A 23,007-nucleotide genomic window follows, 5' to 3' on the forward strand; every position below is an offset into this window, starting at 1 on the left:
ATAATTCAAGTTAATTAGCACCTCTGCTTATTTGACGAGGGTTCAGGATCTTGGTATTTGCTGCAGAAAATTTCTATTAAAACAATAGTAGAAGCAAAATAGAACAGTTGTGGATACAAACTAAAATGCAAAGTAACCTAGGAAATTTACTCTGCCCAGTAGAAATTAAAATTACATACACATCCTGGATTATCATCTGATGTTAATGGAGCTCTCATATTATCTGAATAAGTAAATCTTTCACACCAAGTAGCTCTGATCTTACTAACATTTACTATTTAAACAATATTCAAAGGAAATTAGTCAAAAATGGACAAAAAACATTGAAGATAGCTTTGACTTTAGCAAGGCACTAAATGGGAAGACCTGCTAAGCAGAGCTGACTTTATTCAGGTAGGTGAAAACAAAACAGAATTTAAATTGTTCCCAACCATTTCTAATCTCTACATGTCATATCAAAAATAGAATTAAGAATCAGCCAACCATACCAGGTCTCCTTGTTGCCATTCATCTTCAGCACCAAATACACATTCCTGGACTGTCGCGTTATACTTCATTTCATTCAAAGGATCACCGAATTCACAAATAAGGTCACTGCTGTCAACGTTTTGCTTTTCTGGCATTAGGATGTTGTATCCCAAGCACCGATTGCCACGTCTGCTCGGCGGAAATGTTTTGGACGGCAATCTGGTTACATTTATTGAGTTTATAGCCATGGTGAAAGAATGGTCGCTTTTCCTCTCATAACTGCTTGGGCTATTGTTTCGATTCCTGAAGTGCTCTCTGACTGGCATTGCTTTTACCAAGCCTTCACCCCCTTTACAGCTGATCAATTCCAGTTCATTTCCATCACTAACGGTTAAAGGCTCCTCGATATTAACCACACTCTTTGTACTCATTCTCCAGTCCAACATAGCATTTGCACGTTCACTGCCATGTTCTCTGAAAGTGTTCATTTCATAAAATTGTGGGTCTAGGTTAGCTACATGCAAGTTATCTTTAAACTCAATAGTGCACCTATTTTGGGAATAAAATCTGGGATGTCGCAATTTATAATGGAACAAAAGTTATTTTTGAGTAATAGCTTTAAATGAACATAACATACATATCTGTTTTTCCATACCAGCCTTCAGATCATCATTACTGGATACTAGAGAAGCAAGTTCATTATGACCGGTCTTCATGCCACGAGAGGTACACTGAGGTTCAATGTCATGGTATACGAGATTGTGATTATTAAGGCCATTCTGAATTAAATGAGTGTACTCACACAAGGCACATTTGAAAACAATATCAGAGTCTTCAATTTGAGCACAAGTAATACTATGCCTGATGCAATAATGTCTACAAATAACTCGCCTTGATGAGCAGGTAAAATTACAGACCTGGCACTGAAACACCGCCTGTAGCTCACTACTAGAGGTTGAGGTGGATCCTTGTGGTGCTCTGACCTGTAGATTGTTGACAATTTGCCTCTCCGATTCTTTCTGGTTACAATTTTTGCCTACTTTTATAGATCTATGAGCTGTTTGATAATGCTCAAATAAAGAAACCCAGTCTCCACTGTATGAACAGTGTTCGCAGAAACACAACTCAGAAGATCCACCAAAACAGGGCACAGCTGGATCAGCAGACTCTGAATCAAATGAAAACATGGTGTGCATGGACAAAGGCAAATCCATCTCTGATGACATGTTCATCTTACGGCTGTATTTCCAAATCCTGTTGCAGGATATATTTTCTTCAGGGTGTTGTCTGTGGTAGTGCGAAAGGACAAACATAATGTTAGTACTTGAAAAAGGACAGATATCACACTTTTCCAGATTCCTTTTTTGCACTTGATGTAGGACACAGAATTTTGCTTTTGTCTTCTGTTGATTTTGCTAATTTTCCATATAAAGTATTATTTCTGTAAGCCTGTGAATATGTCCTTTTATCGTCATCTGTATCAGATAGCACTACTTCAATTTCAGCTATTGCGTCAAGCAGGCAATCATCATCACACATGGGAAACTCCGCCGCTCTTTCAATCTTCTGCTGGTTTAAAAAGCTATATGCCTCCATCACCCACTCAGCCTGCTGCTCCTCTGTTGTTCTACAATATGGAATGCTGCGCCTGGGCTTTGTACTTCGATCATTTAGTATGGCAACTGCTGGCCTGCATTTGATTGGTGATGCCATACGACTTTTCAGGGTTTTCACTATGGCTTCCAATGCCAGGCATTTACTAGAAGGCAGTGCACCTTTAATGTTCAGACCACCATCATTTGCCTCCTTGTCAAGAGTCATTAAGGTTGAAAAACATGAAGGAGCTCCAATAGTCTCTTCAGACATTTCTGAACTTGCATTAACATCTGAATCATTAACCAGAAGACAAGGTACTGAAAATTGTAATTGATCATTAATCTGCTGCACCAACAATGCCTCACAATCGGAGTTAATGTGTTGCTTACTTAAACTATTATTTGATTCAGTAATATTTAATTTACTCGGGCAAAACAATGGTTTCGCAATGGAGGACGCCAATTCAAGTAATTTTCTCCACATCCGAAGCACTGCAGCCCCATTGTGGAGGTTGCCGCTTCTTTGCCAAATTCAAAATCGCTGTGCAGTTCTTTTGCGTGATCTTCAAAGCACTGTTCATTACACATGTAGTATCCACACCACATACAGGACATTTTACCAGTCTCCATTTCTGGTTTTCCATCGACTTGCAGTTCTGTCCCATCTTTGGTTAGTTTATCAGGATTAATCTGTTTGGATGTATTATTCTGTGCTCCATCTGAAGCAACAAGAAAAAAACAAATCTTCAGACAATTCACTTTCCTTAGTTACTTCTAAAATGGTTTCATTAGGTTTTGTATGGCCCAGGTCTTTTATTCCCAGTTCCTCAGCACTGGCACTTTCGAAGTACGAAGCAACATTAATGGTGTCCTTTAGCAGATGAACCAATTCGGATTTCTGGGTGGAAAACCAGGATTTATTACCTTCATTATCAGGTGCAGTACAACACACATTCATCACCTGCTCGCTGATGAGTTCAGCATCAGTACTTAAGTTGCTCTTTCCAATTGCAATTTGTTTGTTTGAATCCTCCAGTGTTCCTAACTTCCCAATAGTCTCACAAAAGGCATTCATGTTTTCCTTGAGCGTTTTGTATCCATACTGATCGTGGCAGTATTCACCGGTGATCTGCAAATGGTCAAGTGACTGATTACTGTGACTGCCGGGGATCAAATCCTCACTGAAGGCACTCTCGTTCCAAAATGTTAAATCTTGTCTTAGACACAGGGAGAAGTGAAATATTACAATATATTACATAGATTGTACAGCACTGAAACAGGACATTCAGCCCAACTAGTCTGTGCTGGTGTTTATACGCCACATGAGTAGCCACCTATTCCATCTCCCTCATTTCAGCCTTTCAAAATACCATTCTATTACTTTTGCTCATGCACTCATCTAGTTTCCTTTTGAAAGCATCGAAGCTATTTACCTCAACCACTTCCTGGGGTAGTGAGTTGCACATTCTAACCACCGAGTAAAAAAAAAATCTCCTTGTTTCCCTATTAAGTTTAAGAAATAGGAGCAGTAGGACATTCGGCCCTTTGTGCCTGCTTTGCCATTTAATAAGATCATGGTTAATCTTCGAGCTCAACTCCATCTTCCCGCACTATCCCCATATCCTTTACAATTCAAAAAAAACCTATCGATTTCGGTCTTGAATATACTCAACGACAGCCTCCACAGCTTTCTGGAGTCGAGAATTCCAAAGATTCACAACCCTTTGAGTGAAGAAATTTCTCCTCAACTCAAACCCAAATGGCTGACCCCTTATCCCAAGATTGTGACCCCGAGTTCTAGACTCCCCAGCCATGCAAAACATCCTCCCAGCATTTACCAGGTCAAGTCCTGTAAGGATTTTATATTTTCCAATGACATCACCCCTCATTCTTCTAAATTCTAGGGCATGTAGGCCTAGTCTCCTGAATATCTCCTCATAGGATAATCCCCACATCCTAGAAATCAGTCTGCTGAACCATCATTGCACTCCCTCTAAAAAGGCAAGTATATCCTTCCTTCGGTAAAGAGAAAAAAAAACTGTGCACAGTACTCCAGGTATGGTCTTGCCAAGGCCCTATATAATTGAAGTAAGATTTCTTTACTCTTAAAGTCCAATGTTGTGTAATAAAGGCTAACATACCATGGATTTATTAACTATCTTATATTTATGGCCCTATATAAAAAAAAACAGAAAAAGCTGGAAATACTCAGCAGGGCAGGCAGCATCTGTGGAGAGAGAAAAACAGAGTTAATGATCAGAATCTTACCAGCCCTGTGAGTGAGTTTGGAGGCGGGTCTGCTGTCAAAATGGCCATGATTGACAGTAGGGCAAAAGTCCGCTCTGAACCAGACTCCTTGTGAATTTTCAAAGTGCCGGTTCTGGCTGCGGATTGCAGACCCGGTACTAAACGGCGTGTCAGGCAATTGAGATAGTTTAAAAAGTTGTTTAAAGCTATTTAAGCAGCATTTTACCAGGTCCAAAGGATTTTTCAAAGTTTTTCTCGAGGTTCACATCCCTTGGGTATCATGTCAGGTAAGTATGTTGGGTTCTCAACAACGCTGGATTGGTTTGACTAGTTGACAGCTGCAGAAGTGGTATAAAAGCTACCATTTCACAGCTGTTCAATTTCCAATCTTAAAAGCTGGAGCTTTCAGGATTTGGAATACACTTTTCAGCTTTCTGGAGGTTTAAAGTGTTTGCAGCGAATTCTCTATCCAATGTCACCTCCTTGGAGCAACCTCTCTCATCATTGACAGATCGCTTCTGTCATTTCAACTTCAGCTGCCATATATCCCATCAGCATCGGTACCCTTGAAAAAATTTCATCTTGGCCCTCAGAATCCCACCACAATCAGCCCCAATACCATCACCAGGCACACCAACATCACCAACCTTCTCCACAATCACCTAATGCTGCACAGGACATCAGCATCCGACCACATTGCTGCCCAGGATGGCCAGATTTACTTCTTGATGGTGTCTGCCACATAATGCGCCAGGTTGGCACCAACACCATAAAGCATTCCTACAATGTCCAAGCCATTCCTTTCACATTCATCACCACTGTGGGGGGTGGGGGGGGGGGGGGAGCGGTACTGTTATGTCTCACCATTCACTACAACTCACTAAGCCACTTCCAAAGATGCACACAGATCTGTCCAAGAAGGCAAAGTGTTGAAAATAAAGATTTCAATGTTTGACAACACATGAGCAGAAACTTTCAATCAGCATTGGCGATAACACCCAAGTGCCTACCCTTGTGTTGTCAGTGGTTTGATTGGACAAGGATGAGGGCAAGTGTGAGGGGTGGCTAGTGAGATGGGGATGTTAATATAGATAGAGAGGGATGGGTGGAGGTGCAAGGTAAGTTGGTGTGAGTAAGGATGTGTAGGGTAGGGAAGGCAGAGTGATGGGGATGTAATGAGTGGCACAGCAGGATGAGGTTGAGTGTGGCTTTGCAGTAACTTTGTGATCCACAGAAATCATTGAAAGGTTTGCGCCACTGCAACCAGGTCCACCTGACAACATCTCTGCTTGTGCTCTCCTGTACAACGTGCAACCAGGTTGTGTTGGTGCCCTGGGGAGGTCTCCTCTGCCCATTGGAAGGGAAGAGAAACTCCCTGCATGTTGTGACGCCCTCCTTAAACATCTGGAGTGAGTGATGGGAGAGGCTGGGTGCAGCCGTGCACCTTTGTGCAGTGCTAGTCAGTGTTTGCTGCACCTCAATCCTGCAGAACACTGACAGTACAACTGTCAAAATGTATGTGGGCATGGCTCCTTTAAGGAAACCAGCTGATGACATGTTATCGGATGATGTCATCAGACACGCATCCTTTTAATTGGCTGGGAATCTCGCATGGCGGGCTTAACAAGTCCAATTAGGGGAAAGTCTTGGGGGAAGCTGACAATGAGCCAGGAGCAGGGTCACAGCCCGCCGTGGACATCGTCTGCCTCAGTAGGGAAAAAAAAAATCCAGCCCAACGTTTCAGGTCGATGACCTTTCGTCAAATATTTCAGAGTTCCAGCATCCGCAGTATTTTGCTTTTGTATTTTTATTTATAGCCCCTAGCTTTGGATTCTCCCACAAGTGGAAAGATTCTCGCCACAGCTACCCTCTCCAACCCATTCATAATTTTAAAAAGACCTCCATCAGGTCTCCTCGAAGTCTTCCCTTTTCTAAATAAAAAAAATCCCTAACTTGTTGACTCCTTCCCAATAGCTGTAATCTCAATTCTAGTATCATCCTTGTAAATCATTGTGTAAAAGAGTGTTTGAAGACCAGGCCCTCAAAACTGCCACCAAGCGCTCATGGTCGACAGGGCTGTAGTAATACCCACCCTCCTGCATGGCTCAGAAACATGGACCATGTACAGTAGGACACCTCAAGTCCCTGGAGAAATACCACCAATGATGTCACTGCAAGATCCTACAAATCCCCTGGGAGGACAGATGCACCAACATTAGCATTCAAGACCAGGTCAACATCCGCAGCATCGAAGCACTGACCACACTTGATCAGCTCCGCTGGGCAGGCCATTGTTCGCATGCCAGACACGTGACTTCCAAAGCAAGCGCTCTACTCGGAACTCCTTCACGGTAAACAAGCCAAAGGTGGGCAGAAGAAACGTTACAATGGCACCCTCAAAGCCTCCCTGATAAAGTGCAACATCCCGACTGACACCTGGGAGTCCCTGGCTAAAGGCCACCCTAACTGGAGGAAGTGCATCCGGGAGGGCGGAGCACCGAGTCCCATCGCCGAGAGCATGCAGAAATCAAGTGCAGGCAGTGGAATGAGCATGCGGCAAACCAGTCGCACCAACCCTTGTTATGTCTGCAGATGCTCTAATAATGACTCCACGAGACAATGTGTTGTGCTTGAACTGTAGTGTGACTGTGGTATCCGCAGATAGTAGCTTATGAAGAAGGCCTTCATGACCGATTCCGATGACAAAGATATCCCGCAGCACTTCGGCGAGGTGATCGCCGAAATCGCACGGCGCCACCAGCCTCCTGAGGTCTGCAGCATATTTTGCGATCTTCTGGCCTTCGGTGTGTATAAAACCAGTGTCTGGCTATGAGGATGCTCTCTTTGGGCTTGAGTACGTCTTGGTCGTTGTCTTCGCTGGTGCCAGCAAGTCCCCGACGAGGCCATAAATGGTGGGCCCACAACTGGTTAGCAGGATAGCTCTGCGCTTATTAGCCAGTGTGGCCGGATTGTCGCCTGCCAGGTCGTTTGCTGTGAAGAAATGGTCGAGCCTCCCCACAAAGGCTTCCCAATCATCACCATCGGTGAACTGCTACAACGTACCAAGGTTAGCCATTTTCACGTGAAGGTCCGTAATCTCGTCACCAATTGTTATGTCTACAGATGCTCTAATAATGACTCCACAAGACAATGTGTTGTGCTTGAACTGTAGTGACCTTAGTCCATTTAATGTAACTCCAGAGTGAGGATCACACATGGTGGCCTGCCTTTTATACTAGGCCTGGCACACTTGTACAGGTAACCTACAAGTCTCCCACTGCAGTGCCCTCAGGTGGCACATCTTGTAATAGTACAAGCAGTAACCATGTAGGATACATGACAACCCCTTCCCACAACGACTCTCTGTCCCACCTGTGACAGAGTCTGTGCTTCTCATATTGGACTGTTCAGCCACCTAAGAACTCATTTTAAGAATGGAAGCAAGTCTTCCTAGATTCCGAGGGACTGCCTATGATGTTGTGTAATTAAAAACAATGCTACAGGATTTTAAATTACTAAGCTGTATCATGCAACTATGAGAGATCAGAAATATGTTCTCTTTATTGTGAGAGTTTTATATTTTTTTGTATAATGGCCTTAAAGAAACACAATGCGATTACTGTAGGTCGAAGCAACATTTAACCCAGTCTGGAATGGAGTCATCCTGAAGATTTTGTGAGGACAGATTACTACTCAAAACTAGTAAAGTAAAGTAATTGTTCAGTAAATGGTGAAAAAGACAGACCACTCAGGTGTTACAAAAAGTTAAATCAAATACTGGGAAGGAAACAACTTAAATCAAATTAACACAAAAGCAAAATACTGCGGATGCTGGAAATCTGAAATAAAAGCCCAAAGTTTCGTCCCGCGGCGAAAACGGTGCACCTCCAAGCTGGGCGCCTGTTTTTCGCGCCGAAAACTGCGCCTAAAAAAAAGTCCGATATTCTGCCTGCTTGGCGCGGCGTGCTCTTCGCAGCAGGGGGTGGAGCCTAACACTCGCGCCGATTTTCTAAGTAGCAGGGGGCGGGTACAATTTAAATTAGCCTTCGTGGTGCCGGCAACCCTGCGCATGCGCGTTGGAGCGTGCACGCATGCGCAGTCTCACAGAAACATTGGCACTCGGCCATTTTTAAAAGGACTGCAGAAAAAGTGAAGATTTGTTTCTTGAACCCCTGCAAAGGTTTGTAATTTAATTTTTTTTGATATTTCTGTGTGTGAGGGAGTGCTTTTAGCAGCACTGCTGAATAAATCACCTGCTGAAATCAGTGAGTTCAGCTTTTTCACTGCTAAACTTGCAGAACCGGTGCTGCATTGGTGCAGGCAAATTAAGGGCTGTGTGTTTGGAGAAATAAGAGTGCCAATTCAACTTTGCAATGGATCAACGTCCACCAAGAACAAAGAATTTCTTGCATGAGGAAGTGGAGATATTAGTCAACGTAATTGAGCAGAGATGGCAGGAGCTAAATACCAGCAACAGAGGTGGAAATAAAACTGCCACCAAAAGAAATGAAGAAACGCTGGAACCAAGTTGCAGAAGATTACTGTGCAGTGGTGCATACCAGAAGATCTGGAAGTCAGTGCAAAAAGAAATGGCACGACCTTGGTCAAGTAGTTAGTTTCCCATTTTTAATTTAATCGACGTGGGTAAGGTCTCCTCCCCATCAACCTACGGGCTATGACGTTCCTGGTGCGGTGAGCTCTAATCAATTCTCTCCTATGCAGTGAATTGATGGCAAACCATTGCATAATACGTGGTGTTGACAATGCAGCACCCATTCTGCAAATTTAAATATAAAACTATCGATGTGGCTGCCTCTCCCTGTCCAAATGGCCTCAGTCCCCCTCACAGCTCGAAGGCTGCTGCTGTATCTTTGGCTGCCGTCGAGCCACTGACGCCACCCCTAAAGCGTGGCCGAATGGCCTCAAGCACCATAAAAAGAGTGCGTGTGTCAGGTGTTGATTCTTCAGCTGCCGGCCAGCCACTGACGCTGCTGATATCTCATGGCCGAATGGCCTCTGGTCCGTCCGGTGTTGCTTCTTCGCGGCCAGCCACGAAGAGAATGAAGGCCTGCCTCAAGCACTGCAGCTCAGCTCGAAGCTTGCTGCCGCTGTCGTCGCCGTCGAGACACTGACGCCACACCCCTGCCTGTCTCCAACATGAAAGGCCTGCCTGAAGCACAGCAGCTCGAAGGCTGATGCTATTTCACACAGGTAGGAACATGGTTTATTTAATCTTTTCTTTGCTTATGAATTTTTATTCAGGTTGGATTTATTTGTATAATATTTGTATAAGTATAACTAAGGATTGATTGTGGAATTTAATGACTTCCCTTCGCCCCCGCCACCTCATTCCCTACGCCTAATTGTAACCTACGCCTGATTTTCTAAAGTGTAGACAAGGTTTTTTTCGAGCATACAAAAATCTTCACTTACTCCATTCTAAGTTAGTTTGGAGTAAGTTTTCACTGACGAAACTTTGAAAACAGGCGTAAGTGGCCGGACACGCCCCCTTTTGGAAAAAAAATTCTGTTCCAAAGTGAAACTGTTCTAACTGACTAGAACTGGAGCAAACTAAATGTCGAGAATTCCGTTCTACACCAGTTGCTCCTAAAAATCAGGAGCAAATTATGTGGAAACTTGGGGCCAAACACTCAACAGGTCAGGCAGAATCCGTGGAGAAAGAAACGGAGTTAATGTTTCAGGTTGATGACGTCTCATCAGAACTAGAAGATTCTGGCTGTTGTGTCTCTGCACCTTGTTACAAACTCACACAAGACATGGATAGATCAGACACGGTCACTCTGTGACCTTCACTTTATTCCCAGGATTAAGGGGCCCAAGTTTCCACATGATTCGCGCCTGATTTTTAGGAGCAACTGGTGGAGAACGGACTATTTTAGAAATCGCAATTCTCCACATTTTTTTTTTTGCAGTTCTAGTCAGGTAGAACAGTTCTAGTTTAGAACAGAATTTTTTCTTCAAAAGGGGGCGTGTCCGGCCACTGACGCCTGATTTGAAAGTTTGCACAGTGAAAATGTACTCCAAACTAAAGTAGAATGTCGCCAGTGAAGATTTTTGTAGAACTGAAAAAACCTGTTCTACACATTAAAAATCAGGCGCAGGTTACAAATTAGGCGTCCAGAACGAGGTGGGGGGGAAGGGAACTCATTAAATTCGACAATAAATCCTTATTTATACTTCTACAAATATTATACAAATAAATCCAACCTGAATAAACATTTATAAGCCAAGAAAAGATTAAATAAACCATCTTCCTACCTGTGTGAAAGTGCTTCAGAGAATTCTGCAGCTGAGAGAGAGAGAGAGGGGGGGGAGGGAGGGAGAGAGAGGGGGGGGGGAGGGAGGGAGAGAGGGGGGAGGAGGGAGGGAGAGAGAGGGGGGGGAGGGAGGGAGAGAGAGAGAGGGGGGGGAGGGAGAGAGAGGGGGGGGAGGGAGAGAGAGGGGGGGGAGGGAGGGAGAGAGAGGGGGGGGAGGGAGGGAGAGAGAGGGGGGAGAGGGAGGGAGAGAGAGGGGGGGGAGGGGAGGGAGAGAGAGGGGGGGGAGAGAGAGAGGGGGGGGGGAGGGAGAGGGGGGGGGAGGGAGAGAGAGGGGGGAGGGAGAGAGAGGGGGGGAGGGAGGGAGAGCGAGAGGAGGGGGGGAGGGAGGGAGAGCGAGGGGGGGGGGAGGGAGGGAAGGGGGGAGGGAGGGGGAGGGAGAGAGAGAGGGGGGGAGAGGAGGGAGAGGGGGGGAGAGGAGGGAGAGGGGGGGGAGAGGAGGGAGAGGGGGGGGAGAGGAGGGAGAGGGGGGGAAGAGGAGGGAGAGGGGGGGAAGAGGAGGGAGAGGGGGGGAAGAGGAGGGAGAGGGGGGGAAGAGGAGGGAGAGGGGGGGAAGAGGAGGGAGAGGGGGGGAAGAGGAGGGAGAGGGGGGGAAGAGGAGGGAGAGGGGGGAAGAGGAGGGAGAGGGGGGGAAGAGGAGGGAGAGGGGGGGAAGAGGAGGGAGAGGGGGGGGAAGAGGAGGGAGAGGGGGGGGAGAGGACGGAGAGGGGGGGGAGAGGACGGAGAGGGGGGGGAGAGGAGGGAGAGGGGGAGAGGGGGGGGAGAGGGGGGGAGAGGAGGGAGAGGGGGGAGAGGATGGGGGGGGGGAGAGGAGGGAGGGGAGGGAGAGGGGGGGAGAGGAGGGAGAGGGGAGGGAGAGAGGGAGGGGTCGGGGAACAGGAGCGGGTGTCGGGTCGGGTCGGGGGGGGAGCGGGTGTCGGTCGGGGCGGGGGGGCGGGGGGCGCGGGGAGCAAGTGTCGGGCGGGGAGCAGGAGCTGGCCGTGGGAGGAGCCTCATTCACGCAGCCCCAGTGAGGCCATTGGGCCGGGGCTAGGGGCTGCGTGCTTTGGACCCCTCCCACAGTTCAGCGCCTGGAGCTACTGCACTTGCGTGCCGACTGTAGCGCGCATGTGCAGAGGTCCCGGCACTGTTTTCAGCGCCGGGACCTGGCTCCGCCCCCCCCCCCCACAGCTCGTGCTGGCTGCGCCGAGTGCCACAGGACCTGTAAGTCGGTGGAGAATACCGAGGATTTTTTTAGTGGCCGTTTTAGGCGCGAAAAACGGGCGCCCAGCTCGGAGGGGCGCCCGTTTTTTTTCTTGTGGAAACTTGGGCCCAAAGAGTGCTGATCCTGGGTGGCCTGGATATCTGGAAGCCCAGGTGAGGAGCTCACTCCCTGTGATCAGGGTGTGCATTACAAGGGTACAGGTACAGTATGCATGAGTTACAGTTACATACTTAGTCATTGCAAGATAGTGAAATACATGACACTGGCAATCAACAGCTTTTAAGCAAATACAGAGCCAGAGAAAAGGGGGAAGGACAGTGAAAGAGTAAAAGTCTGTGATAGGGCAGGAGTGATTAAATGAAAAGAGGAATGATGGTGCAAGGCAAAAGGAGGTGATTATGAGACAAACATGGAAACAAAAGATGGGTCCAGAGGAGGTATGAATTGTTACAGCATGTCCAAGAGAAAATAGGAGCAATCATTAATATTCAAAGTTATTAAATTTATCTTGTTCAATGTTCAGACCGGAAGACTGTAAAGTGCCTAGTAGAAAGATGAAGTGCTGTTCGTCGAGCTAGCACTGAGCTTCATCAGAACAGTAAAAGAAAGACTTAGACTTATATAGCGCCTTTCACAACCACCGGATGTCTCAATTTACAGCCAATTAGCTACTTTTGGAGTGTAGTCACTGTTGTAATGTGGAAAGTACGGCAGCCAATTTGTGTACAGCAAGCTCACACAAATGTGATAATGACCAGATAATCTGTTTGTGTTATGTTGATGGAAGGATAAATATTGGTCAGGACACCGGGGATAACTCCCCTGCTCTTCAGCAAATAGTGCCATGGGATCTTTTACGTCCATCGGAGAGCAGATGGTGCCTCGGTTTAAAGTCTCATCCGAAAGACAGCACCTCCTACAGCGCAGCACTCCCTCAGCATTGCACTAGAGTGTCAGCATAGATTTATGTGCTCAAGTCCCTGGAGTGGGACTTGAACCCACAACCTTCTGACTCAGAGGCAAATGTGCTACCCACTGACCCACAGCTGACACAGTAATAGGAAGCCGACGGTTCTGGGAGGGAGGGGAAGGGGCGAGGGCAGAAGTGTAGGAATGGGATGGACATGGTCAAGAGCCCGGTCAACCACAGTGGAGGGGAATCCAGAACTGATCGGTGGGGGGCGGGGGGGGAGGAGACATTTTAGAAGCACTGGTGTGGATGGTATCATCATCCAGGACGAGGGATTCTTGGGCAGCAGGCATTCTTGGTTTTTAAATTCTAGATTATTGGCAGCTTTATTTGATTTGAGAGTTATTTATGCGATTTCCTTTGTCCGAGTTTGAACTTCAAAAAGGGGACAGGAGATATATCTAGTTTGCAGTCGATCTTTAGCTCTTCTGAGCCCAATGAATACATATGCAGACTCCGAGCAGAGATTAGCTTCACATGCAAGTTATATTACAGATATTAGTTTACGTATCATTAAAAGAGTTGTGAAGTGTAACGACTATTATTATTTTTGTATACAGGAAGAAGTTCTGCAATCAAGTGAAAGCCAGTATATTAACCTTCTGTTACGGTTTTAACTTCTACTTTTAATAAACGGGTTTAATAGTAGCCCGAAGTGCAGTCTGATGTCGTTTCTTCTTCTGTTATCCATGTTAGTTCCAGTGAACAAGTTAGAGTAACAAGCTCATTTTTTCAAACCTTGGCCAATGTTACATTACCAGATATGATGTTTCTAAAGTAATAGCCAGCAAGGATTTGCCTGCAGGAGTAGTCTTTGGCAAAGTCAGATAAATTTCTGGTGAGGCCCTAAAATTTTAAAAGCAATAGCAGCAAAATGCAAAGAATAATATCACCTAATGAACAAAAGCAAGCTATTCAAATATAAAATAAATCATCACTAAAATGCAGTGGGAAGATTGGAAACATGGCTAAATAGTGAGGATGGGTGAGAATATAATGTTCATGGGTATGGAGTGTACAAAAATGAAGTATTGTAGCATTATACATCAGAGACATCTGGGAAGTAATCAAGGTTGATCCTGCACGTAAGTGAAAAGGTACAAAAAGAACTACTTTGGATTGATAGCGCTAACGAGAAAAAATTCAAGGGGCATATTTACAACTTCAAAGGTTGCTATAAGGATGAAGACAAGTCGCTCTACAAAAAAAGGAAGCCTTTAAGGGAATAGAAAATACTTTCATTCACCAATATAAACTAGGAAAACAGTGTTTTAGAATCAGAGTCGGTAAACCCAGTGAGTCAAGAAAGCAACAAGAGGCTTGACCTAGCATTTGTAAATTATCCAAACGCAGTGCAGGAAATGGAAGCTGTAGCATTCTTTGGCCGGGGCGGGGGGAGCACGGAGAATGATAATGTTTATTATGATCTGCAAGTCAGAAAACTCCACAGCCAGATGCATATAACTTTAAAGGGACTAAATTCACAGAAACAGGAGAACTACTGCAGCAAACAGACTGGCAGGGTTTGTTCAACAACACTTTAGTAGATAAGTGAATCACTTTAAAACGGTATAACGCTGAACATGCAAGATGAACACATACAAAAAAAAAATCTATATATTCAGACTGAGCAAACATAGTCCAGAATAATTTAAAATTTTCTAACTGACGTGCTTTGTGCTTTTTTTGTCTACATTAAAGATGCTATACAAGGTTTTATTGAGCTGTTTTCCTATTTTTCCACCTCACTATTATTTTTAATGAATATTTTAACAACCCTTGCGAACACAGCAACTTGGGTTTTATTTTTGTAGATTTCAAGTCTGCTTTTTTGACATGAAAAAAGACTATGCAAACATTCAATATGTTTACTATAAAAGTAGTCAGAAAATGGCCATTAAAGTCTGTTCAACTTTAAGATTCCTCAAAAAATTTATATGGACTCAGAATTATAAACGTATGAGTTTTTTGGTTAAAAAAAAATCAGAAAACTGTGTCTGTAATGTATGTACTTAAGGTCTGCCCACCAACAGGGGGCACTACCGTCGGAGGTCCTAAGCTGAGCCCGGTATATAACCTGAACTTTTCCTTTGTATCTTTACTTCTGGATGCCATTAAAGACTGACCAGGTTTCTGGCTCACAGTATGGAGTTCATTGTATCATTTCACACACCACAGTATCAAATTAATTTAAACCTCAAGACACTAACCAGTGTTTGTTGTAGCAAAAATAATATTTCCAATGTTTTTATTAGAAATCAGAAAGCTACAATCCTACTTTCTTGGTTCATTTTAAACTGATTTCCTTCCTAGCTGTGTCATTGCAGATTTCTCAACACATTCCCTCTGTAATTGGAGGTAGAAAGTCTGGACTGCAGACTACACTGCAGGAGGCATATTTCACCAACATCAATTGAAACAGGAACAGCTTTCCAAACTAATCCAAGTGAGGCAAGATTAAACTGCTAAGTAGCCCAAGTGTTCACACTATTTTTCATTTCTTCTACCTTCATCTTCTAAAACAGTACCTGATGTCGGGATACAGTTTCACAGATGCCAGCAGCTCATTACTGACCAGTGTAAGTGAAGTAGTGTGCATCAGTGTGTATTTCAACTGTGGAGAGCATCAGAATCAAGTTCTTTACACACATGCACTCCTCAACAAAGGTCACCGGGTAACAATCAGCATCACCAACCTGGCCATTTTTTTCTTTCCATCCTAAACACAATGCCAATTGTAATTCCCCCACTAGTGCCCCAACTGAGATTAACGAACTCAGTGGAGACTTATAATTGAACTCAGGACCTTCTTGGATAGTACTGTTTAGTATCACATCATATGGTGTATTTACACACCGAACAATTAGAGTAAACCTTTACACAAATTTGTTGAAAGAATTTCTTGGGAGGATTCTGCTCTTCACCTGTATTAATAAATCATCAAAGGCTCCTCTAATGGCTCAGCTGCATTAGCCAATGAGCAAGTTATCCAGGTAAGAAAAGGTCTCAAGTTCAATCCTTAGTCTATGCTAAGCTAGCTGGATTCAGACAGAATAGCAAGTGGGGCAGCTTTACATCTGGCTTGTGTTCCTGGGTTAGAAAGGCGAAAGTCACCAATATTCATGCTCCTGAACCCATCCAAGAGTCAATAGATAGGATCAGGAGCTTGAAAAATTGCAGTTGTGCAGAGGACAATTTTGTGCTCAGCCATAATATTCCACTTGCAGTCACACAATTTTAAGATTCATGCTGGAGTAATAGCCAAGGTACTGGAGGACAACCAAGACCCATGGAACAAGAATGCCTTCCCCCAATCCATTCAGAATGTAAATTTTTTTTTTTAAAAAGAGGATGGGTTGCTACTTCACCTGAATGAATGCGGGAAACCCTCCTCTCATTATTGGCTGCTTCAGTCTACTAGAGTGACCACACAGCTGCTTCTTACAATGTTCAGACAAAGCTATGAAGTTTAAAGACTGGGCAGTTTTTTCACCCAATTTCCAATCTGTTAGCCAAGTCTTACCTTTTTATTTTAAGTGCAAACTGAGCACTCTATTACCATAGTCAACTACTCAGTGAATCAAATATATCTATTGAGCAGTATCTGTCTCAAGAGAGCTATGGGCTTCACTGCTTGTATACATAGTTACTCTAACTCCACAATGATGCTGTGTATTACTTGTAGTTACTTGCTGAAATAAGAATCTAACCAAAGAACAAATTACCAGAATTGTATGCATTCATACTTACCAGGATTCACAGATGTCTGCACGTCAGGCTGAGTAGACTGTAAGTCAGAGCATGACCAAAGTGGAAAAATCGGATCGGACGATTTCTCCAGAGGAGTGTCAGAAGACTGAAAGTCAGCATGAGTCTCCAGAATGTGAATGTCCAGCTCATCTACACACGTAGTCCATAAGTCACAATAATCACAATGAAACATCTCAACTGCAATTGATCACACCTTTACAAAAACTTTCTGAAAGAGAAAAATAATGTTAGCTTTGTTCAGTTCCTTTCAATAAGTACTTTACCAGAAATGTGGCTACGGGATATCAGAGTAGCAGATGCAAATCCAAACCCTCCAGACTCTAAATTTCCAATCTTAGCCACGCCACCTTGGGGGGGGGGGGGGGGGGGAGGAGGGAGAAAAATCCAATGCCAAATTATCACTGCGCCATTCCAATGTGCATCCTAGCAATTAGCTAAGTGGCTTTGACATACTGTGGGGACCCCGAGAATGGAATAAACAAGAAAAGAGGGTCCATGCCATTACAGGTGGTTAAATTCAGGGTGGCATTATGGCTCTGGCACTGGCTCTTAGAAGGAATGCAAGGGCATACTGGGGGGCAATTCTCCCTTTTTGTGAGAATGTTATGCTCAAGGTGAGGAATGCTATTTTGAGCACCCAATGCAAGTATTAAAACATCCTAGATCAAGCATGATTGGATGAAGTTTAAAAGCTTCCTGTTCCTGCACCAACAAAGTGCTTCAGCCCAATCGGAGAAGAGCACTCCTTACCACAGCGTTAGGTCATTTCTCCAATTTCCGCACATCCCATTCTGTGACCTCAGTGAGATTGCCAGTATAGTGGCAAACTATGGACAGTTTTGTGCTATTGGTCTATACCTATAAAAGGAATTGTATTGAGACATCCCAAGCTCATTTCATGAAGACCCTTACAGCCAAGAAACAGTGTCATGCCCTCAGATAGGGCTGGATTCTACATACTATCCTTTCCTTCTCCATGGCCCATGGAAAGCAGCTAGCTTCTGCAGCTGAGAGTAGGAAGTAAGTAAAGGGACTAAGGGTGGGGGGGTGGGGGAAGGGGAGGGGAATCAAACTTATCTAGAACCATGTATGACTACCGCAACACACTACACTACTGCCATGTCAGAAATGTCTCTCAAAACAATATAGGAGCAGGGAGGTCTTACTGCAGTTGTACAGGGCCTTGGTGAGGCCAAACCAGGAATAATTTGTTCAGTTTTGGTCTCCTAATCTGAGGAAGGACGTTCTTGCTATTGAGGAAGTGCAGTGAAGGTTCACCAGACTGATTCCCGGGATGGCAGAACTGACATATGAGGAGAGACTAGATCGACTGGGCTTGTAATCACTGGAGTTTAGAAGAATGAGAAGGGATCTCATAGAAACATATAAAATTCTGACAGGATTGGACAGGTTAGAGGCAGGAAGAATGTTCCCGATGTTGGGGAAGTCCAGAACCAGGGGTCACAGTCTAAAGATAAGGGGTAAGTCATTTAGGACCGAAATGAGGAGAAACTTCTTCACTCAGAGAATTGAGTCTGTGGAATTCTCTACCACAGAAAGTTGTTGAGGCCAGTTCATTAGATATATTCAAAAGGGAGTTAGATGTGGCCCTTACGGCTAAAGGGATCAAGGGGTATGGAGAGAAAGCAGGAATGGAGTACTGAAGTTGAATGATCAGCCATGATCTTATTGAATGGTGGTGCAGGCTCAAAGGGCCGATTGGCCTACTCCTGCACCTATTTTCTATGTTTCTACAGCTAACATTATCCAACAGAAAGTGCTGATACAGGTGATACAAAAATATGCGCATGAGGGTTAGTAATTCAGAACAAAGTTAGGTTGTACATCAATTTTGATAACTTGGGTAAATGGGTACCATCTGTAGCAGAGGTCATCAAATGTGGAAGTGTAGTGTCTTGCATTTGGGGTTAGGAAATTCCAGGAAGGTCTATACCATGCCGGAATACCGGTTAAAGAGAACAGATCAAGAAAGAAACTCAGCAGCTCCATAACACAGGACTCTGTGCTCTGTTCCCAGGGACAGACATCATCTGCTGCTGGAGAGCCATCAACTCGGTGAAAAACGCACTTTGGTCTTCCCGAAACTTGCTGGTCTTCCAGAGCAAGGAGATGTCCAGGGCCGAGTGTTGCAGACTGGCACAATCCAAGGTCCAGGAGTACGTGCTGAGGTACGTTCTGCACTAAAGATTGGTGCAGTCGCCGCAAAGGCACAATGGGGAAGAGCCACAGCTGAAGGCCTTTCCACTACAGTAAACCCAGGGGATGGAACCAGATCTCCCTCGGGCTGTACTTGATAATCTGCTTGTATACAAAGAGCACCATTTTCTGAAAAACACCTGTGTTGTGCCATGTATAATGAAAGTCTCTGCACTGTTTAGTAACTTGTAAAGAAATGTAAATGTATTCTCATCCATTCCATGTACTGCTTTCATCTGCATAGTGCTACATGTAACGTGATTTAAGGATTGTACTAAACTGTAAATTGAAATGAAATGCACGCTAGTGCATTGTATGGAACTGCTGTCAGCATCCAAACAAATTGTATGGAATTGCTGACCACAAGGTACTGAACTATTTTCCAATGTATTGTGAAAATTTTATATGAATAAAGTATATTTTTGGAAAAAAAAGAAACTCAAAAGGTTAAAGATGCACAAGGGGTGTAAGGAAAGCAAACAGGGTTTGTGTTTGCAAACAAGGGTACCTTTGAGACTGCTGGGTAAACCACAAATGATGGAGCAGGAGATAGGAAGCCACTAAAGGCCACCTTTTCCTGTAATATCCCCCCCACCCCCCACACCTAGAAAATGCAGCCACTGGTCCACACCACACTACCTACCACACCCACTAAAAAGGACATAAAATAAAAAGACAGAGAAAAAACACTTTGGGAGATAGAAGAGAAACAGAAGCATAAGAGACAGATGGATAGCAACAACAGTTTGTATTTATATAGCGACTTTAACATAGTGACACATCCCAAAGCGCTTCACAGGAGCATTAGAAGACAAAAAAAATTGACAGCAACAGGATGGCAACAGACAGGTACGAGAGACCAAAGCCTCCAATTTACCATGTGCAGGAGAAACCCAGCAGCAAATTAAAAATCTTGTACACAATCCATGTTCCAATGAAACCTATGGCATTTTGAATGCAAATTCCAATATAATTGGAAGACTTTCTAATAAATCCTTGTAGCACCACTAGGTGGTGTTCCAATGTTAAAATTCTTGCTAATCAAGCTGCTCCCAGTCACACCCGCAGGTATTGCTGTAGTGTCTCTTAACACAGTGCTCAGCTACTGAGGTTATTTCTGAAATACATTTCATTTCTTTCTCCCAGATTGTCAACCCCCTCTCACAGTCTCCAATGATAAAGTTGCTTCTCGCCACACTTGCCTCTCCCTCCCAGGCACTGAGCTTCTCCATTCCTTCTCTCATGGCCTGCCCCACACCCACTACCTTTGTTACCTAGCATCACTTACCATGCCTACCCAGTCTTCAGCCTCTTCCTGGCCACATGCCTCAATACATCCAGCTCTGCTCTTTGGACTCTTCCCAGCCTCCTCTTCAGTCATAGCCCCCACTCCCAGGTATTAAAAAAAACCTACAGCCTCAAGATTCTCCTTTCTTTGGCTCTTCCCAGCCTTGTTCATCAACCTCTTTCCGCTAACCCGTCATTTATTAAAATTCCCACTCTGCTCTTCAGCCTTTTTGCCCCTGCTTTTTCAGCATCAAGCCCCACTCAATTCTCTCACCCTGAGACTCTATGTGCTTAACAATTAACTTTATCCTAAAAGTGATAGTTACACCATAACAGAATACATGACATGCTTATAATACTGCTCTCTTCATCAAACAGCATCCAACTTAGCATAAGCAACATCATGGGAGATCCACTAGTACTATTAAGGATTATATACAACTGGTGTTTCTTCACCACTGCTGACTGATCCATGTGAACCAACCACCAATCTCTGCTCACCATGTGTTCATATAGCATAATGGGCCAATCACAACCTAACAACCGCTTTTAATTATGACCCTTGTGCCCATACTTAATAATTATCCTACTCCACTTTTAGTTTTACCTTTAAATTATTTTTAGTGATTTTCACTATTGTTTATGTTCTCCCAAGGTACCACTTTGACTCCTCAGCCTCTTTACTCTGCCTAACCTGAATCCCAGTATTTCCAAGCTGAGCCACACACTCAGCTGTTCTGCTCGCCACAATCCAAATCTTCCCTCGAAGTATAGGCATCAACCTGAATCTTCCCTCCCAAAGGCAAAATGATCCTGGTCTGCTCAGCTCTCCTTTACTCAACCCAATCTTCCCTGACAAAGGCAACATAGTCTTGGCCTGCTCTGCTCAACCCAAATGTCCCCTCCCAAAGGCAACATGGTCTTGGCCTGCTCTGCTCTCCTCTTTACTCAACCCAATCTCCCCTGACAAAGGCAGCATGGTCTTGGCCTGCTCAGATCTCCTCTACTCAACCCAATCTCTCCTGACAAAGGTAACAGATTTTTGGCCTGCTCCGCTCTCCCCTTCACCCCTGACAAAGGTAACATGGTCTTGACCTGCTCTGCTCAACCCAAATGTCCCCTCCCAAAGGCAACATGGTCTTGGCCTGCTCAGCCTTCCTGCTTTCCCAGACCGAACTGACCCATATCTCCTTTCGCCTCTCAGTGCCAAGGCAGAGCCAGGGCTTGGAAAATAAAGAAAGATTATTTAACTAGCAATTTATATGTGGGTTTTTGGGGAAGTACAGAATGAGTCAAAGGAAGGTTAAGAAGGTGAAAACAAAACAAATTTGAAAAGGTTAAAAAACAAAGTAAGACTGCCTACTTCCAATTCTGTAATTTTGTCCGTCTCTGCTCCTGCCTCAGCTCATGTACTAATCCCTGATCCATGTCCATTACTTGACTATTCCAATGCCCTCAAATGCCCTCATGGCCAGCCTTACACCCTGCATTTACTTCAGCTCATCCAAAACCCTGCTTCCCGTATCCTGTCTTGAATTAAATTATCTGCCAATTTCCATTATCCACCAGGGATATAATAGTGGTGCCACGTTACAATCCCCCCAGCTCAAAAACCTTTATGTGTGTATTTCTACATATGCTATGATTTTTATGGGGAAAAATATTCCCAAATGAGCTTAAGTGAAAGTATCCACTTGCATCAGGTATCCCAAGGTCTGTCCAAATTCAAGTATATGTGGGCAATAATCCCTGCTGCAAATGGTCTTCATTATGGTGCAAAGCAATGTTTACACTATTTTGGGAGTAAAGAGCAAATTCCACCATCAGGACTTTGAAAAAAAATACAAGTATCCATTTCAATCGTATTTTGCTTTGCCATCATCCAGTTGTTTCTATCTAACGACTGAGCATTGGTGATATAAGAACAACTTACTCAGAGAAGTGACTGAACTAGTCGGCTAAATAAACAGCGGCTGTATTGACATCATTCAGTGATCTGTGGCAATTCCTCCAAACTCTCTTAACTTTCCAAGTCTCCCAGAAGTTGCTCAATTACCCCCAGTAGAGCCTTTGTATCACCAACATATATCAGCGAGCCATGGAAGGTGTTTATATAAAGTCCAACGACAAAATAGTAGAATGTGTCTGAATGGCAGAGAATGGATCGGTCCTGCATCAATGATGTTGTCCAATATCCTATGCACAAAATTTGAGGGTGTCTGCACTCATGATTCTTCTCGAAAGGAGGGTGGGTGGGTGTAGGGGTGAATGGGTGCGAAAGGGCGTCAATATTAAGCAGCTTTTTCACTAATTCAGCAAATGCCAGAGTCCAGCCATGGGCGACCCAACTCGCTCCCGCCTTCTGGAAGGCTCAGCCCAACTGACGCCATGACACCGCTGGTTTGAATCCCGGAGGGTGGAGGAGGAGGAGCTTATTGAAAGCCGCCTGTACTCTTGAGTGTTTTCCGTAACATTTTTACCTCAAACCTACAGCCCAAAAGCGTCGGGATTCCGCCCGTGTGTGCTCGGCACATTTTCTGTCAGGCGTTTGGCTGAATTTCCCTTTCGACGGCACACAAGCTGCTCTTGGTCCGCGCCATCTCCAGCCAACACTGACAGGCGCGTCGCCAATCAGAGCTGGCAGAGCTGGGTCTCTGCACCAATCAGAGCTGGCAGAACTGGGTCTCTGCACCAATCAATGCTGGCAGAGCTGGGTCTTAGCACCAATTAGAGCTGGATCTCTCCACCAATCAAAGCTAGCAGAGCTGAGTCTCTGCACCAATCAGAGCTGGCAGAGCTGGGTCTCTGCACCAATCAGTGCTGTGGGCGGGACTCGGTGTGGGTGGAAGGCGGGAAAGCGCGGGGAGGGGGCACCAGGGCTGCCAGTGAGGTAAATAACGGTCACGATGAGGA

General features: G+C 44.7%; 1 protein-coding gene across 3 annotated transcripts in view; it reads right to left on the reverse strand.

The window, feature by feature from the left end:
* Window positions 1–22,709, reverse strand: part of LOC139245844 (uncharacterized) — a 75,369-nt gene extending 52,660 nt beyond the window's left edge. For 2 of the 3 annotated variants that reach the window (XM_070871333.1, XM_070871334.1), the window contains exons 1-3: window positions 22,028–22,709; window positions 16,570–16,798; window positions 489–2,782 (exon numbers count right to left, since the gene is read on the reverse strand). In XM_070871333.1, the coding sequence (XP_070727434.1) occupies window positions 489–956 (468 nt within the window). In that variant the 5' untranslated portion in view covers window positions 957–2,782; window positions 16,570–16,798; window positions 22,028–22,709. The remainder of the gene's footprint in view (window positions 1–488; window positions 2,783–16,569; window positions 16,799–22,027) is intronic. The other variant, XR_011590129.1, reaches the window with a different exon arrangement.
* Window positions 22,710–23,007: the final 298 nt, after the last annotated feature.

The sequence above is a fragment of the Pristiophorus japonicus genome, unplaced genomic scaffold, assembly GCF_044704955.1.
Source record: "Pristiophorus japonicus isolate sPriJap1 unplaced genomic scaffold, sPriJap1.hap1 HAP1_SCAFFOLD_242, whole genome shotgun sequence".
NCBI lineage: Eukaryota > Metazoa > Chordata > Chondrichthyes > Pristiophoridae > Pristiophorus > Pristiophorus japonicus.